This window comes from Opisthorchis viverrini (assembly GCF_000715545.1).
Source record: "Opisthorchis viverrini unplaced genomic scaffold opera_v5_212, whole genome shotgun sequence".
Classification (NCBI taxonomy): domain Eukaryota; kingdom Metazoa; phylum Platyhelminthes; class Trematoda; order Opisthorchiida; family Opisthorchiidae; genus Opisthorchis; species Opisthorchis viverrini.
Window position 1 is genome coordinate 454,564 of NW_008751870.1, and position 19,494 is coordinate 474,057.

Below are 19,494 nucleotides of genomic sequence, written 5' to 3' on the forward strand. Positions count from 1 at the left end.
TGGTCTGTAATTTCACCCTTAGGCGACAAGTGTTTGACGGCTTAATGCAAACCGTCGCAGACAAAGAGAACACGCAACTTTTCACCAAAATTATGCAACAGAAAATTTTCGTTTCGCTTTCAAAGCTGAATAATGTTGGTCTGACTATTAGCATAATTTCTACTCTCCTAATTTTATGGCTGAATTCCGTTCCAGACGTCCAGACGTCGGTTGCAGGTTGGTGTATGTATTCCCTAATGTTAGCAGGTAAACATCAGAGAGGCAGTCAGAGTGTAATGAGACTAACCTTTCGACGAATATGCCGGCCCGGATCGCATTGGCCACACTGCGGAATCGTGGTTTCTGGTTTCCGATACCACTGAGTGCCTGTGTTCGGGTGAACGTTGAGGCCAACCAGTCACGGACTTCGTCTGGAACAAACTCCGTGGCCGCTTCAGATAAGTCTTCCTCTTCTTCGCGGATTCTTCTGTTGGGGAAAACGTCAGTGGTATATATGCGGGGCGTAGTTGTAGAAAACAATAAGCATTTCATGAACCTACCCTCTTGGAACCTTCTCACAAGCCTCTGACAGAAAGGAAATGTCATACTAGCATTATCATTGCAACTAGTATCCATTTGACAATGTTATTGAAGTTGATTTCTTGTTCCTAGCCAACATAATTAATATGGTGACGAGAACAAATGAGAATCCGTGATTCTCATGCCTACTTCCCTATTTCACAGAATAACCCGTATGTCTGATCTATGGTGTCGTCCCCCGAGTGAGTGTTTTTCAACTTCGAAGCCCAAAGAATCGCTGGAGTTTGGGAACCCCATCTTAGTTATCGTACAAACAGCGGAATCACCGAAGCTGTTATCGCAATTTCGAGTACATTTACTACTTTTCTTTTAGCAATACAACACACTGGTGAGATTGTGAATGGACAACGATCAAGGAAGCGAAACCTAGATAGCTCACGATTCGGCAAAAAAGCCCCAGATTTCATTGAAACATTATTAACTGTTCAAAAGTCAGCTTAGTGGTGAAACCTTGCCGGTGGAAAACTAGCATCTTCAGATATTGACGTGTAAAAGCAGTCTCATCGGAAACGATGTGAAACGACCCTGATTGCTTTTGTTAAAGATGCGCGGCAGTTGGTTTATTGCACCATATACTGATAAAAACATAAAGGGGACGAATGGAAAGGCGAGGATCACACCATGTTTTATCTATTTAACCGCAGGGCGAGATGCACCAGAGCTAGGCTGTTTTAATGCGATTTGTTGAATTTTCGAAAAACAAGCGAATACTCATGCCTGCACCGCTGTCGAATCCATATGCAACTATTTCATCAAAGGAAGAAAAACCCATTTTAGGCGGGCCACCTTCACCATCGCGGATAAGAAAGCTCTAGTTGACATTCTCTGTGCAACCACAGGCTTTCAGATTTCTATCCGACTTCTTCCGAAAAATCTGAGAACAAAGAAACTTCATTGATATTGCATCAGGTGCACTCAGAGTGACACCAGTACTATTAACCAGTACATTTTTAGAGTTACTATTTGATTTTCGAAAATCGTTTATTTGCTAATTTTATTTCTCTGTTTATCTATTTATTATTTATTTATTTATATTTATTTATTCACTCTATACCGTGGAGATGATTCAGAGCGGAGTGATTCTGTCAAGTTGTCACATCTTCCGCTTGGTTACTTACGAAAAGGAGGCGGCGAAAGTAGTTGACCGAACGGATGAAACAGAGGTGAGTAAAGCAGAAATACTCGGGGAAGGACACTGCGTTTTGAGTTGCAAAATCCGCGAAAAAAACAAATCAAGAAAGAGGTTTAAACCAGAGGAAAATTTTCAACTGAAATAGTGAAAAAGATTTGACACCATATTTGTTATCTGTGATCGGCGGCCACACTGATTAGGCAAAGGTTCTTACATTGTTGAGGAGGATGAGGTGCTATAAAGGTGGAAAAGCGATTACGTGTCATGCTTACTCAAAATGCTATCGATGAAAAGAAAGTTTCAATTTATTGATCGGGGCTTGCAATCAAACAGGTTTCTCAGACAGATAACGTTTATTCCATCCAATAAAAAATCTGCGGTTTAAGGCATAGAGTTGCTGGTCTATCAGGACAAGTAATCTTCCGCGTTTCTGCTGCCACAAATAATTCAGACGGTTAGCTGACTTGAAAATAATAAATTCATACTAGTTTTTTGATGAATACTATGATGCAAAAGGAATTTAGAACGAAAGCGCAGTAGTTCATGGGAGTCAGAACCGCAGCTGTAGTTCTCAGCAGGTAGTGTGTGAGCAGTCCTATCAGACAGTCAGGTGAGATCAGACCATACAGCAACAGTCCGATCGATGATGTGCGTCCCGTTGCACACCCTGTACAACTAAGCATGGGCAATAAGTGGAGTGAATAACCCACAACTGTTTAGATTTGGTGGTTTGTACTACACTAATCTACTCAATGAGAGGATGGAACCTGAAGGGGCACAAATTTTCAGGTTGGGTGCGGTGGCCTTCATTTTGAAAGATTAGGGACGGACTTAGTTCACCGATACTCTCCAAAATCGACCCCCTGTAAGGTGGCTAAATAAATGAAAGTGGCATAAAGATCCTCTGAAGCTTAATCGGCTTTGTCTTTAAGAGGATACGTAAGTCGGATAGCTCACCCTGGTCATAATGTACTGCCTTCACTAAATTCAACTTAAATTCAGGATATCATGGCCTTCATATCACCTCATTGTGCTTGGGCACAACTAGTAATCACTCATGCCCTCAAGGCAATAATTTTTCTCTGAGAAGTTCACTAGTTCGTGTACAAACTTGGTGGTGTTGTTTATTACTTATACGGCCTTAGTAACACAGTTAGCTGGCCACGACCCAATTTAACTGGACAGGCATTTCTGTTGGCGGGGTGACAACCACCGGTACGTTTGGTCACGATCAAAGTTACCAGAGTGAATAGAACAGATCATTCGGAACATAAATAAATAGACAAAATTCAGATATGAGAATCAGGGTTCAAATAGATACCGTGATCTTGCGCTTGGCGATTAGAGCCTTTGAGCAGACCAGTTGAGATCTTACAGACACTGACCATAGAATTGTGAGGTAATGTGAGATTTACTAAGCCAAGCTGGTCATTTTACCACGGTGATTTTCATACCAAAGTGGACTAGTTGATTAGGTCTCTCAAGCGCATAGTCGTGTTTTTAGTATATGCCGCACTACGGGGGTAACGGTTGTGAATCGTTATGTATCAACCAATGGACAGCTTGTAATTCCATTGGAGAGACAGTTTACATAAACAGAACAGCCAGTCAGCGACAGTGAAACCGTGTTTGATAAGTGAAACAAATGGCAAATCATTTTTGCAATCAATGAAACGTACCGCCTCTCTGAAATGTAGGTAGACTCCATAACCATGATGGCATAATGAAGATTTTTCAGTAAGGTAGCCTTTCCTATTCGGTCTTGTTCAACTGCTTCGTAGACCTGCCTCATTCTGCAATTCAACCGAGGGTAAAAAATTTGATAGGAAATGAGGATAAGAATGCGATGTTTTATAAATGTGGCTGTGAAACGTTATAACAAGCAGTTGTCTTTCTAGAGGGGCATTTCCAAGTACGTCATACCTGATGTGGAAATGACTGAAACGAACCGTAAATTTTGTCGCACGACACCTGTCAATGAACAGGAAGCCCTTCTAACACAACACGGAATACGCTGCAATATACCCTAGAGAACAGCACCGTTTGACTGAAATATGTTGGACGGTTACCACATTCGATTCACAACTGTCGATCCAAAACTATGGGGAACCAGTAAACAAAATAATAGCCGTCGCACAAGTGACAGATGAAATTAATCCAAACACAGTGATCTAGGGGATGGCAATGGCAAGGCGATTTTATCAAGGCTCTCACTCTCCCATCTGAACTCCAGAGGAGATACAAAACCTTCCAGAAAACAACGAAACAAGTGAAAGGCTTTTTATGCCTCCGTTTTTTATTGTTGTGCTGTTGAACCGACGATCGCAGGGTGTAAGATGTCTAGTGCTCCAAGTTTATATGAATAGAGAGGCAGTTTGTTAGGTCCCTGCTCGTAATATTTTTATTCGTAGATTCTACACAGAATGTAGAATGCTGGGAATAGTAAAGTGCTAACAATAACTCCGTTTCCCTGATGCCCGTATTTCAGAGTCTTTCTTGGGAAAAGTTGAAAACGGAACTCCGACAATAGCTCAGTAGATTAGTATACTCTTTAATGTATAATCTGACCTTCAAAAGTACATCATCCGAAGTACAGCTGCGACCGACACAGCTATCCTGTCTGCACCGGTTTTGTGTCTAATTGTGTAGGTTAAGCTAAGACATATGGCTTCTAAGCATTTTTAAATTTGCTTGCGCTCTTGAAATCATGCCATACACTGGCAATGTAGCGAGTTCACAACAGCTTTAAGATAACCATTGACATGCAGTTGTTTTGCTCATGATCAACTCGTGTCCGCACATGCAGTACACGCATAATTTAGTTAGGTATACTGAAGACGGTAAGACGCGAAGGACCCTACTTTACGATGTAGAAAACGAATACATGGCCACAAAAGAAATCCACGGGTTCCTGTTGGTAACTCCTTGCTTTGCACCCAAGTGAAAAATTTGAACTGGACATAGGAAAACCAACCTATTGTTCCCGTTGTCCCCACTACAACGAAACACGTTATCGATTGGTTTTCCCAAAATTGACCCCAAATCACCTACCTCACATAACAGGCCCTCACTGACTCTGGAGTGTAGGCGGCATGTAGATTGTCCGTATCTGTCGGGATTCGTGCGTATTCTCCGAGAGTAGAAGTGGCGAGGTTCTTATAGAAAGTTGGCGAAATACCAGAACCCACGCATTCAGTGTCCAGTTGAGAGTCGGTGATGAATGGCCCAACAGAACGCAGGGGCACATCTTGTCCACCTGGAAGGGAGGAGAAGAACAGTCAAATTAGAGTATCAGTGAGCTAGGTACTCTGCCCAACTGCATTGTCAACATGAAAAAAGGTTCGATGACTTCTGGCATGACTGATGTGAGACTGGAACGAAAATAGCTGACGATGAAGGGCAGGCAAAAACTAATAGCGGTCTTCAAGTTACAACAAATGTTTTTCTTGTGTTTGTTTTCACAGGTAGTGCAGATGTAGGCTTACGGAGCGTGTTGTCGGGATTCGAATTTAATAAAATATGGACCACTGCAACCAGTCGAATGGGCCTTGCCATACTATGCAGTGAGATAGATGGCGTTTCCCAGCCGAGGAGAAAGAATAGCAATGTAACGCACCTCAAAAGCGATGCGTTCATCAAGAATATGACAGAGCAGTTGGTGGGGCGTAAATTAAGGACAAGGTTGACAATAGTTTTCATGTTCACAAAGTTCGTTGATGACCATCTCCAGAGTCAGAAACCTGGTGAGACTGATAAATTCTACCTGGATCAACAGGCGAGTCCAAGTTTCCAACCAGTCTGTTTGGACTTCTTTTAGCTCATTGTTTCCGGAAGAGCTTGGGAAAAATCAGAAGATTTTTTGCTGGGCTACATTTTGCTTTTGGTGTGAAAGTTTCGTCAGACCAAGTGACCAGGCTACGAGGTTGGTCAAGATTTGAGGAGGAAGGTGAACCAATCAGTTAAACTAAATCTGTTCAACAGGCGAGTCCAAGTTTCCAACCAGTCTGTTTGGACTTCTTTTAGCTCATTGTTTCCGGAAGAGCTTGGGAAAAATCAGAAGATTTTTTGCTGGGCTACATTTTGCTTTTGGTGTGAAAGTTTCGTCAGACCAAGTGACCAGGCTACGAGGTTGGTCAAGATTTGAGGAGGAAGGTGAACCAATCAGTTAAATCAAGCTAAATCTGTGTTAGGTGTCGGCTAAGGGATTTTGTTTGTTGGAATGGGTCACCAAATGTTAAGCAGATGGGGGAAATTCACATGGGTTTGGGTCAAGCTTAGGGTTTAGTTCTTCCGTTTCGCTTCGCGTGACGATCTATGTTGAACGTCGTTTGAACTACCCGTCCGTCTGTGTGAATGAGCTAGTGATACGATAGTTGTGTAGGAGAAAGGATTTCTGTGAACTCTGGTGGGGTCGGCACTTCTACCTCCCTTTTTGCTAGTGATTCTACGTGCAGTGACAACCACACACAGTCAAGTGTCAACTCGACCGCTCTCCATATACTCGCCAATTCCACAACCTCGATTTTATTCGCGCTGTGATGCTCGGTAATTTCCACTGCCTCGGCTGTCAGTCGCTGTGGTATGAATCGCAATCCTCTTCCGCATTCCTTGATGGTTTGTTAGTCCTCCTTTTATGCTCACCAGTTCTGGTGTGCAGTTTCCTGGAGGTTTGTTTTATGCTTACCCTAATGCAATCATTGCAATATTTTCATGCACACAGTCTCTAGCGCTTTCAGCCGACAGAGGAGCTTTGAACTGCACCAAAACTGAGCGTAGCGTTTTCCCGTTTCTGGAAAGCTACTCGAATGTTGACTAAGTTCAGCAATCTTCGAATAACCTCCTAGGTTTCCGATTTATGTGAAGTGACTGCTATGTTTATCCATTCGTTACTGGATCTTGATACCGGAACCAATATCCTTTTTAGTTACGGTCTGATCAAACTCACTGTTTATCCTGTTTCCTGAAGTCTGTTTTCAAAATCGATTTGAGCTACTGTTCGGTCGATCTCTTCCGTACACAGCACTCCAACTCGACTAAACATCGATGAGGCAATACTGGCGTACACAGACTTTGCGTGTGCTGATGAGTAGTTCAGGACTGTCCCTGTGTCTGTTGATTTCCGGTAAATAGTAGTTTTACTTTTTCTTTTCCTTTTTTCCTTTTCCTTTTCCTTTTGTGTTATACAGCTTGAGAAGGGTGATGTGCCCGAGGTGGACCCCATCTCCATGATAAACTTGATGATTTAAGCTACTGAGATGGTCGTGGAAGTTCTTCGCGTCATCACGGTTGATTACAACAAAGGTAACGTCAACATAACGCCAAACAATTCTTTCAGGTTACTTTGGATTTCAATAACACCTAATATCACTCTGTTATTTCGGTTTCTCTGCATCACTTTAAAGAGCCTCTAATGCGTGCCGGGAAGGCTCGCCGGATCAGTCTCAACCCGGAATCCGAACAGACATATTTTTTTAAAATGTCGCTATTAATTGTACACCGCACTACCACTTAATATCTAGTGTATACCAGTGCAATTTAAAACGTAAAGTGTAACGTGATTTCGCTTATATCACGAATGCCCATGTCCCCGTTAAGTTGTGTATCAGTAGTTTGTTCCCAGTTGCGCCACAGCGGCATCCCCATTACTCGCTTGCAAAAGCAAGGAGTAAAAAGCTATATGCGGGGTCCGCATTAATGTACGAATGTTTTTTCTGGCTCACACTGAACCTGATGTTGCAGTGCCTGAATTTCTTTATGTCACACATGAGGTGAGGAAGAATTCGCTTGCCATTAGAAAGACCGTTGCCGAATTCGAACGCAAGGCCATGTGAAAATCGGAGATAATCACAGTTTCAAACCCACTAAGTCTAATTATCATTGTTCGGAGTTTGCGTTACATCTCATTGGGACTATAGGGGGGCACTCGTTCGTGTCACCTCCCAACAGAGGCGAAGAACCAACAGATGCCTCATGACCAAGCTACTTTTTACAAGCAAGTAGGCTGATCCATGACCTATTTCCAGATAGACTCCTAAGCTACTGAAAGCCATACTGCCATTGCTCACTGGTGCTCCGGTTTAAGAGTATGACCTATGACCGGATCTGGGTATCTGAGTGTTTTGGATAACTGAGTGCTACAACAAGTCATCACATTCAAACGTTTGAACAGAGAGTTTTGGGGAACAACCATATTTTGCCAAAGGCCTGCCTGTTTGTGCTTTACGCTACAACAATCATGCATAGGGCTCCATGCACAAACACGAACATTTGGTGCTACCCGAATGGATGTGTTGATCCAGACGCCTCCCTGTCACAACGCACCTTCAGATGTGCGGTTATCCGCACGCAGGAAGCAAAGCAAATGAATAAAGAAGTGACGACAAACTCGAGCGAAACGACTCAAACAGCCTGAGGCAGAGAAAAAAGGAAAAAGAGGCATAAAAACCTAAGAGACCATGTGACAAGACTGATGAGTCTCTTCATTCGAAGGACAGTGACAAATGAAAAAATCTGTGATGCAGGAAAGCCCCTGAACTGCTGGTTTACTATGGACGAACTTTTTGGTACAGTCTTTTCTGTTGTTGGCGGCTGAGAGAGCGAAACTTCAAAATATCCGATGAATACTTCCGTTGCGCCTCTAATACATGGACGGAAGCAACAGCTTCCGTTGATTCCCGGAGAGATGTGGCAAGTCAGCAAGACGAACCTTTTGCATCTTCTTCCGCATCGCTTCTAGGCACTGGGTATTTTAACGATGAGATGACTAGTCCGATTCTCACCTAGTTCTCGTGGATTAGTGCTATTTTTCATTTGTGTTCAGTGTTGTACTAGCAACAAAACCCGAGTGTGCAAAAAACCTACCTCGTCCCATCACTAGGAGGTCCACCGAGGTCCCCAGAGAATCGGCGTAGTTCAATTGATTCTCATGTTGCAAGTGATTCTGGTCGAATCCTTTGGCAGTATTGTGGGAGGCGCGGGTTCTAGAGGGACTCATCGCGCCTGCTGGGTTGACGGAACCAACAGTCAAACTTCTCTTAGGACTTTCGACTTGTGACACTCCGGTTGACGCACAAGAGCCCATACAAGTCAAATGTCTATGAAATAGGGTGTAGAAAAGACGAAACCAGCTATCAAACAACAGGAAGAGCGACCAACACTATCAAACAGGCTTTTCGCGAACTTGACTTCTCTGAATACTCGAAAGCTGGTAGAAAACGGGTTGTCTGATAAAATTTCTCCCAATTTGCTGCGACGTGAATCCCAATACAATTTGTTTATTTTCATTCGCATTAGGAAGGAGTCAAAATAAAACGGCATCTTGAAAGTGCACACATTGGGGGGAAAAGCGACGGTAGGACACAACAGTGACTCTATTTGTATTCATTTTTTTCTGGTGCCAACTCTGGTCAATCTTTTTGTGCTAAATTGAAAAAGGTTCACTATTCTTCACTTGGCATCTGACACTCGGCAATATATATTATCTATACGTTGCTTTGTTCACAACTTGAGTGCAATTTAGTGGCTGAGGCCTTATAGTTTGAGAATAAGGGTGTCTGTTCGAAGAGAGACCAGTTGCGGATGAATTTGACTAACAGCAGTTCCACTAGGCGACTGGTCACCGTGGCAACTGGGCTGACGCCTAAATCAAACTTTGGGAAAAACCAACTTGGATGCGTGACAATACGGCCTTGTTGCCGTCAGTCACATGATTCCTCAAGTAATCCACTATTCACCCGGGATTCTGGGCGTTTTCAGAGAGAGCTGATCTGACTGTCAATATAAAACTTGTTTTTATTGGGGCCCTTGTTTTAGATGCGTATCGATTGTGTGTTGTCCTGTTCGGATATCTACTTCAAGTTGTTCCGTCTGGTCAAAGATTTTACAGATGTTGGGTACGGGTTTTTCAGGAAAAATATCTGAATTTCGTATCTAACGTTAAATTTCCATATAACCTTAGTGGAATTGCATATCTTGTGTCCCTAACGGGTATCTTAACATAAACGAATGCCTCAACTCGATTAGTTGAAACCTGGCGTGTATTGTTAGACAAGATAGGGATCGATTGAATCAGTTTTTGAATAGCCGGTTGGTCAATGGAATGACTGCCTTTTAAGTTCGCGAAAGGAGCGAGTACCGGAACAGCCATTCAAAGGAACCCAGAACACACTTTCGCTATGCTTCATAAACAATCAGGTAGCCTTAAGTAGTGCAGGAATTGATTTTTATGCCGAGTAAACTTCAAAAGTGGAGACCGATAGGGGTATCCGTTTTTGCGAAATGCTGACCTACTATCAGCTATCGAAAAAAAACCGGGTTTTCCGAAATGAGAAAAAGGATTGTTTGCATAAGGTAGAAAGGATTAAATGTACGGTGGTTTATACAAAAATTACTCTTTCAGCAGTGACAAATAAATGGTCTACGAGAAACAGGAGACAGCTAATGACGAGGTCTTTTTCGGAAATCAGCTGTGTACACCATAAATAGAGTATTTGGAAAATGGAACGAAATGCCGTCGCATGTGTTGACTACAGAGTACGGCAACAATTAAATGCGCCAAAACCGAAAGCGTGAATTTTCTCTGCCTAATGTGCTAAATAATGTCTTAGATAACCGGCGTCAAACTACGTCAGAAGTTGGGGTGATTTTGGGCTTCTGAACAGGGCTATATTTGAAACTACTTTAAATTTAATTCCACTACGTCACTCACTCATTATCCGAACGGACGCACTTCCACTTTTACGCGAACAAAACAAAGTATCAAAACAACTATTGACTCTACTCAGTCTGGCTGAGCGTTCGAACAGCAGTGTGACCAGATTATCCATCCTTAGACAGTGTTTGTTTCCAAATCAAGACTTTTTAAATAAAAAACCCGAGGTTTTATTCCCGGACTTTAATGAACTCACGTCTTTTTGAGTAGTCTTATTTTGTGCTTGGCTGGAAGCCATTAAAACGTACAATGTTAAACCAAAGCGAATTATCTCAGTCACAATGGGCACAAATGTAGCTAGCCATCATTTGTACTGCTCGATCTCGGAAGAGATAATAATGGGGAATACAGAAGTATACTATCCTCATCTGTCGTTAAAATTAAGAGGAAACGGACTGTCACCAAATGTTTTTGGAAGTGGATGCCGCGTTATGTGATCGTAGGGTTTTTCGGCTACAAATTCATCGGTTCTTGGTACAGTGACAAATGGGGCCAATCCGTTTTGGATCGTTGAATGTTTAAAGATGCGATAACATGCGTAAAGCAGGCCTCCTGCAGAAGCCACAGGATGACAAAAAAAGGAAGAAGAGACTGTCCCGGAAGAGCGTAGAGCCACTAGTTCAGTAGGATTGGGTGGGTGAGTTGTTTCTAAGATGTGGAATGGGGTTTTACAAACACAAGACTTCAAGGGTAGTGACCATCAGTTGGAGGATTAGCACGAAATGCTCAATGGTGTTCAGGGCCCGAAGAGGTCTAGCCAGTATAGTAAACAGGGAGCACCTGACCAAATATGAAAGATGATGACAAGAAAGTCCAATCAGCGCCAGGTACTGCAAATGAGAATGCCCTAGTTTGCCAGGTGTCCCAAAATGGGAGGCAAACACGACACTTTCAGGACAAGTTGACCGAGTTTGGAGGTGAAATGAGATATACCGACTCCAAAGAAACCAATGATTGGACAGTGAGCTTCAGGTAACGTGATAACACCAACGGTAAACTGTTATGCTGTGTTACAAACGAAGCATTCACCAACACAATAATTTGCTGGAAATTATGACTCCAGTCTTCTTTCCGGTACTATCTGGTAGCATTATCCCTATTTAACAAGGTAGTATTGTGCTGAAACTTGTGAAACAAAAAACATTTTCGAAAATGATTGCGGCTAAACGACACCAAGCCTTCCCTGGACTTAATAAACGTAGAAAGTTGATCATTTAAACCTTTGAAAATCAGACATATTTGCTCGATGGTTTTGAAAGTCACTAGTTTTGCGCTCCAAACCATTGTCCCATGGAGATTTAAGAAAAATACACTGGCTGTCACTGAGCATTCGGATACTATCCAAAACAAACCCAGAAAGAAGTAACAACTAGCCTTTAGGTCTTTTTCGATACTCATGAAAGGTGCCTGTCATTGATGTATTTTACCGCATTTACATTCGTGTGGCATTCTGCATACAATAAACTCATATCTATTCTCATCCTAAACAAGAGATTGAGTTGAAATCCAGGTGAATCTCCCATCAAAATCATGCGCTTTGGGTTCGCCTGGAACGTAAAGTTGATGGAAACTCGGGGACTGTGCCTACCTGGTGAGCTCGAAGGGGAAGAGCGAAACCGGTGGTGGGCTCCCGAAGATTTCTCAGCAACCTTATGCGTAGTGTGTCGCAATATCTAGGATATCGTACCTCTGAAACATGAAGCGGCCTAGTGCAGCACATTCAGTTGCCTGAAAACATCATCAGCGACAGATTCATCTTAGATTCATGTGAGTTTCGCGGAAAGGCAAATTGATATGCAGATGAATGTACATGCCGAATATCCTAAGCCTGTTTGCCGGAAGCTTCGTAGGTATTTTTCGTTGACATTTGAAGCAGGAAGCCTCTGTGTTTAAGAACGCCGAATGTTCTGTTTTGTGTAGAACCTGCGGGATGCGTTTTACTTCGCATCCGGAGTGATACCGCTCCAGACCCTGGAGTTTGAGGGTTTGAATCCCTCTAAAGATTCATGTGATGCGAACAGAAGTTGATATCCAACAAGATTGGCCATCGTATAAATGACCCAAGTCTTCGAGAGTAATACTCAATCGTAATTTACATACAGCTCCATTGTGGAGTGTTTGAGACTGGGTGGAATAGCCAGCTGGCCTTACCAGAGAGGATGAAGGCGCAGAACGCCTGTCAGATGCACTGAGCAGTAAGCAACTGAATGCATCCAATACAAATGGATCAACAGATAACAAAGTTGCTTACTATTCTCTGTCGTAAACTCTAGGTGCCTACTATTACAGTAAGATAGATTTAAATAGACTGGGGGAAAGGACGTGGCTGGGCTTGCTAGGATTTCGCTTGCAACTTATGTCAAAACCGTACCTCACAAGTAGAAAGAGGCGGCTCAAATGGTGTCACATCTAAATCCAAATAAACGAAATAAAAATAGTTCGACTACAAAAAAATTACCGTGCATTGACTGAGTTGTGCACCCTTGGTACGTGGACTAGTTTCCACACGGGGATCGCCAAACCCTGTCGGTTATATTGATATGAGCCTAAACTCCGTAACTACCAAATTCAACTAGCGCTAAAGACAGTCATGAAACTAGTATGAAGACGCGGTATTCTAATTATGGCAGGAGGTTTGAATGTTTGCACAGGTCTATATCTGACAAGGTACATCACCATTAGCTTGAAGTGCTTGACCTCACTGAGGGTTGAAAGAACAGCATGCATCTAGGAAGCTTCTCGGACCACCGTCTGTCGTGCATTTGAAACACTCACTTTTAGTACTTCCTTACATTGTTCTCAAAAGGCTGAACAGTACCAAGTCAACTCGACTTCATTCTAAACCTGCCGGGATGGACTTCCTATGTGGAGGGCAGCCGACCGTATTGGGAAACCTAAACAGGAAATAACGGCGGCTAGGGCTAAGAACTAGTTCAAGCAATATTCATGGTGCGCCCAAAAACCGGTCAAAAGCTGTGCCTCTCCAAAAGCTTGAATTTCTCTCTCCTGAAGAAAGCGGATTAACAAACCTAATTAATGTCAAGCATGTATTAGTTGACCTCAAATTAGTTAGCATTCAGATAGGGTGGAATTTGGTCCAAGCCGATGTTCTCCATTCAATACAGGCCATTAATGAAATTGACACTAACTGACGTCGTCAGAAATATTCGATACCTGGGAGTACATTACATTTCCCTGCACAGGCCAAAGACGCACATCTACTTGGCTCATCTGAACTTCGCCGATCGGTTACTTGGGTTGGTGCCTTACGAATTTAACTAAAGTAGCTTAGTACCGATGTCTCCTATTCATGGCCCTCTTCTTCGGCTACCTTGTTAACTGGATGCTTTATCATACCTTTCAGGACTACCAGGGTTTACAAATCTCCGCACTTGTTTGAGCCTCCACTATAAACTGCGTTGATGATATCATGTGGGTAGAGGACGACCAGAAAACCTGAAGGAGTCACTCAGTCGCACCAACTACTACGTTGCCCCAACTGGGCCAGAAACTAAAATCATTAGAAAGAAGACTTTCTTTATCGGTTTGCTGCTGTCCGAACCCATATTCCAGATGCCCGGATTTCTCAGTAGTCAAGTGTCAAAGATGGACTAAACGTCATCGCTAATAATGCGTAGCTATACTACCATAGTTGATAAATACAATTTGTTTTCGAAATATAACTATCGTAAGAACTGAAACCCGAGTTTATTAGACTCCTATTCATCCTATTCATCAATCCCAAACTATTGCGTTCAATGTCCAGAAGCTAGAAAATCATCACTATTTGAGCCTGAAGGCTCATACAGGCAAGGCAGATTTCTTTGTGGGATTACCGGAACGAGAGCGACAGTGCTGTTTGGAAAACCAAACGTCAACAGCGTCTTTTATGGGACTGTGAGGATAGATTACATTGGTATCCTGCATATTTCACGAGCGTACCTAGCATGCAAGAAAGTTACTCGACAAGAGAGGACTAAGTCTGTGGGTCTACCTACAGCTGTAAGACAGCAAGAACGGTAATAAGACGTACCTGGAAAGTTACACACAAGTTATTTTCTTTTCAGTAAGGAGTCAAGTCCAACTTTGCGGTGAAATTCATACAGTGAACAACGCCACAACCCTCAAGTTTTGTGAACTAATTCACTCGCACTTGCGGTGAGAAGTAAATTGGAAAAATAAACCAGGATTCAGACCCGCGTCCCTCAGAACATGTGTCTCACTTGAGTCAGGTGACTGAACCAACAACGGTTGAGCTGCAAGTGAATTCAGGTTACGACCGACAACCCGCATTATCGATCGACCAAGATGGACCGACCGGTGTTCAAAGGTTTGAATCCATATGATTGTTCGAAATTTTACAATGTTGACTTGTTCATTGAATTTACTGATAAAAATGCTGACCGATATCTATACGACGCTACGCTCAAGCGAACCTGGTCCATTTTAGCCTGTCCTCGGTGCGGGTAAAGAGCTGAGCTTAGTGGATGGCCTCATCAACCGACAGAATCACGCAAATGTCACCAGCGAATTTTCAGTCACTGTCCTGCAGGTTGTGGGTTCGAAACTCTCTGAATTTCGGGAGATGGGCGCTGCTGATAATCCACAACAAGGATGGAACAGCAATGAAGAGCTCTTCGGCTGTTTCACTTAAGTTGTTTTCACTGCCAGGGTGAATCTCTATTGAATATTCCCATATCTCACATTACCATGAATCTGCATTAAACCCACCTCATAGTATTCGTGTTTTGTTAACTCTCGGGCAGTATCGGATATTCACATTCACCCCTTCGTAAGGATTACACCCGGGATGTGCCAAGTTTGGACCTTGTCTGCTAGTGGCCTTCTTGTGGTTGGGAAAAACAAGCGTTGCAGGGACTTTGTGACGTTGTTTTTCTTTTATGTCGTTCAATTCACGACAACTAAATTAGTACAAACTCGTTTCTAAATAAATTTCATATGGCTATGTAGACCACTTTCAAGCAAACAGAAACTGAATACAGCCTTCATACATAATTCACTCTTGAGCCGCTATGGTAAAAAGTATTGCCATCAGTTTGACGGTTTATACTACTGATAAGGTAGTAGCAAAGTACTTTGAAGCAGAGTCTGTGCATCTGACCAAAGGTTGATTTAGTGAACTTTTTTTTTAAAGAGTTTCTCCACCAGTGTTGAATGTTCAGACAACCTCCAGGAAAGCTCTGGAAAACGCGTGAGGATGCTGAATTTTTCAAAAGCTCTGTGCAAATGAGATCTAACACTGGCGTCTGGTACCATGTAGCCACTTAGTTTGCGTTGTTCAGTTAACAACCTACCGACCAAAGACATTTTTCCTTCAGCTTCTATAGGTGAAACGAGGCATTTATGTGTTAATTTGATAGCGGTAATTATGAAACATTAGTTTCTAGATATCAGACTTCAGGATAGCTACACAGGTCAACAAACGTGGCGAAGTAGTGACGTGAAGTTTAAGGGATGAAAAGTTGACACTAAATGCCAGGATGTGAAAGTTTGCTCACTTGATATGCCGATGCTCCTGGTTGTTTACCAGTCCCCTTCAGCAATCAGCATGACTCACCTTTGAAACCGAATACGGAAACCACGTCAAGCATGTCCCGAGTGAATGGGTGGGAATATACTTAGCCGATCAACCAGAAGACAGGTCTGAACCAGGAAACTGAAGCATTGTCGCAAATCATGATACTCAATGCCCCCTTGCCACATCAGCTACAAAACTCACTCCCGCCATCAGTATTGAAGAAGCTCACTACCTTGTTTTTGTCCCTCTAAATAGGTGATTGAAAATGTTTGTAGTCCTTCCCTTTTCGTCAAAACTAACCGGTTAGTGACCCCTACCTACACTTCCGAATAATTCGCAACCCTGTTGCTTCTCCGTCCAAAAGAACCCTAGCTTGTTTTTCGATTACCAGTTAGCCATCAATGCCAACGGACTACATTTCTTTGTAGTGCCACCGTTCGCTTATATCTCCGTAGCATTTTCAGCATACACAGGCGATTTTCTTCGACTAAGTTTATTCCGCACACTGTTGAGAAGAGAACTATATTTTCCTGCAGGAACCCTAATGCGCGGAGTTGTCCAAAGGTTGGACAGCCACTGAAAGGTGGTGTAGTATTCAAGTCTAGCGCTTCTGTCATGCCCGGGGTAGCCTGACTTTATTTCTACTTTCATGCGATAGGGACTAACTCTTGCCTTACTGGCTGTACAAAATAGATCATTACAATGGACGTCTTCACGGGTACCTTTTGGAATGTCTCCCACCTCACCACCACCATGGTGTATGAGGATTAAGCAACTTGTTCTGCCTTTCCTAAGTTTTGCAAGTAGTGAGATTGGGACTGTATCACCGACGTTGAGTTTTGACAGCTAAGGGTAATTCTATTCTGCTATAAATGGTTGAAGTTCGCATTGGAATAGTGTGACATGAGTCTAATCCTATACAATTCAGTTAGAAAAGTTTCTCTTCACGAAGGCTAATCTGCATTTTGTGAAAAAATCTCGTAGCCTTATATAAGACCGATTTCCCCCATTGTCTTCAAATTACTTCCCACGTGGGTGTAAAGATCGAAGTTGATTTGAGACTATTTGCTCAGACAACCAGCTCACCAACGCTCAAACTAGAATTAGAGAATTAACATTCCAATAACCAAATTTGTTTGCAAATGAGTGTATTTCGCCAAGTTTGTGCATTTTGCTTTCAAGCAGAACATAAGAGTGACGGAAACTCGGGGACTGCGCCTACCTGATGAGCCCCAAGAAGGGCAAAACCGCTCGTGGGCTGTCGAAGAATTTTCAGCAACCTCTTTAGAGAGGTCTTCAACTTGCAAGAAAGTGTCCAGCGATACATGTTTCAATAAGTTTAGTCGTTTTTCGGGAAGGTTTTGGTTCTTAGTAGATGCTGATTGGGACATTCAGGCTAGTAGGCGCAGGAAGGAAAGGCTTGAGTCTCAGAGACAGTTAATCTGGCATCCGCTGAATGTTCGATTTTTGTTCCACTTATTAGATGATCTATCAATGTAAGTGTTCTCCACTTTTATTGATTGTTTCCCACAAAAATAGATTTGACTGGAAGAATTCATGACGGCGTATACGAAGCGCTTCATAGTTACCCACAAAACGGCCTACGAATACCAGGTTAGAATTCACTGTTCTAATTTTGTTCGGGTTAATCTAGTGCCGCGGTGCGTAGCACTTCACTAGCAGAATGTGTGACACTGATTCTGCAGATGGGTATAGAGCAAACTAAACGGGATCAAATGAATACAAAAACATGCTACATCATCTATAAAATTTTTCCTGTTTACTGAATGAAGGAGTGAGTGAGCATCCGGTTTGAAAGAAATGACGCACACTTGAACTCAATTCAAATGCCCTGCGAAGAGTTTTCGTAGAGTTGGCGAACAGCGTAACTGTAAAACAAGCAAAGCTCCCAGAGCTAAGAGCAAACGTAAAAGATGAAATAAAACCACTAGCAATATCAAATAGTGTTATGAAAAAAGACGGCAAAATCCCAATTAAACCTCTCGTTTATAATGTTCCTCAAGTGAACGTGTTTCAACAAAGTTCGCTTCCCATTTTAGTTGGACGATGTTTGGGACAAAGCAGAGTACCCATAAGGTCGCCAAAAAATTTCAGTGACTTTGAAACCTCAACGAGCTCAAAGTCTTCATTCATATGCATAGTGAACATAGTACTGTCTCTTGTTGTCGCAATTCTTGTGTTCAAATTCCTCTTCGGACTTCAGGTGGTGCTGAACAAGAGTAAAACCGTTAATAGATTAGAGGTGACATTCACTCGATTGCGCCGGTATATTAGGGCGAATTGCACCCGTCATGGACAGGATGGAGACGATCTGGAATAGGGGAGTGATACGTTTGCGGTGAAGTACAAAAAATTAGCAAGGTATGTGAGTTCCCAGTCCGTATAGGGCTGCATCGGTTTTCAGGATAGATGATAATCTTGTTCAGCTGGTGTGCGCAACAGCTTTCGTGCCGCTTCTGATGCTCATGGTTTCCGTAGCAATATAAACTATGTCCGTGGCGTTTGGCTGAATATCATGTACTATAGATTAACAAGGTAAAGCTCACCTACAGCCACACTGGTTCAGATAGGTTGAAGACTGACACCCAAGATAGGCTGGACAACTCCAGAGGGTTTTACGTTCAGGTGTATAAAGGCGCAAATGCAAAAACCAAAATTTCTGTTTCTTGAACTGAGCACAGTAATTTTTGGCTTGGGCACAACCTGTCTCAATTCTTTGTACCAGAATGCCGCTGTGAAATGAAGGCGTATTCGACGGGATCAACCAAATCCTACAATTGTATGGGAATAACTGCCTTGGCAGAGCATCGCTGTGGAACATCCTTATGTTATGTGAAACTAAAGCGTGTAGATGCACACCTTCCTTGCAGAGTAGGTTTTCTCAAAGCAAGATCGTGTCTAAAGTTACCTTAGCTGCTGTTTGTGAAGGTGAAGATGTTGATGATGATGTTGATGACAGCGATGGGGATCACGATGTTGTCATTATTACTTTTGTTGTTGAACGATGCTGATGCTGATGATGACATCGATGATGTAAATAGGAATGATGATATTGCTTTGTTGTTGTTGATGATGATGATGGTGATACTTTTTGGCTGTGTGACCAATTTGCGTAGCGGGCACAAACGGATAGAGACTCAGATTAAAACACACACTGGGACAGGTCGTAAGTGATCTCGAGAATCGACTGAAGCTATGAATTCACTGAAGCTATATATTCAAATGAGGACAGCAAAAAGTAAAAACAGTGCCTTTGTTTTCGAAACCGTTTGGTAATAATCGGTAGATTTATTGCTGGGTAACGTTTCGCTTTTGATACAAAAGCTTCGTCAGGCCAAGTGACTAGGTTCCGAGGTATGTCGAGATCTAAGGCGGAAGGAGAACCAATCATAAGCGGAGTAAAGCTGAATCTCTGTTGGGTGTCGGCTGAGGGATTTTAGTGTGTTAGAGTGGTTGAAAAAGTGTTGGGACGGTGGGGAAACCTACATGTGTTTGGGTCCAGTCTAGGGTCTA

The 19,494-nt window shown here is 42.7% G+C and overlaps 3 protein-coding genes across 3 annotated transcripts in view; 1 reads left to right on the forward strand and 2 right to left on the reverse strand.

Annotated features, from left to right (window-relative positions):
• Positions 1 to 19,494, forward strand: part of T265_08355 (hypothetical protein) — a gene marked incomplete at both ends in the record, with an annotated part of 85,433 nt that overhangs the window by 64,138 nt on the left and 1,801 nt on the right. Inside the window, one exon of the mRNA XM_009174131.1 lies at positions 5,176 to 5,376. Within this exon, the coding sequence (XP_009172395.1) occupies positions 5,176 to 5,376 (201 nt within the window). The remainder of the gene's footprint in view (positions 1 to 5,175; positions 5,377 to 19,494) is intronic.
• On the reverse strand, positions 289 to 6,938 carry T265_14547 (hypothetical protein; the record flags this gene model as incomplete). The annotated part of the gene is made up of 7 exons (XM_009174143.1): positions 289 to 466; positions 3,391 to 3,504; positions 4,763 to 4,967; positions 6,213 to 6,307; positions 6,396 to 6,500; positions 6,602 to 6,678; positions 6,705 to 6,938. Coding segments are annotated over 7 exons (1,008 nt in total), but the record flags the coding sequence as incomplete, so codon positions are not given.
• T265_14546 (hypothetical protein) lies at positions 7,003 to 8,792 on the reverse strand (the record flags this gene model as incomplete). Its single annotated transcript, XM_009174142.1, has 3 exons — positions 7,003 to 7,039; positions 8,033 to 8,119; positions 8,573 to 8,792. Coding segments are annotated over 3 exons (342 nt in total), but the record flags the coding sequence as incomplete, so codon positions are not given.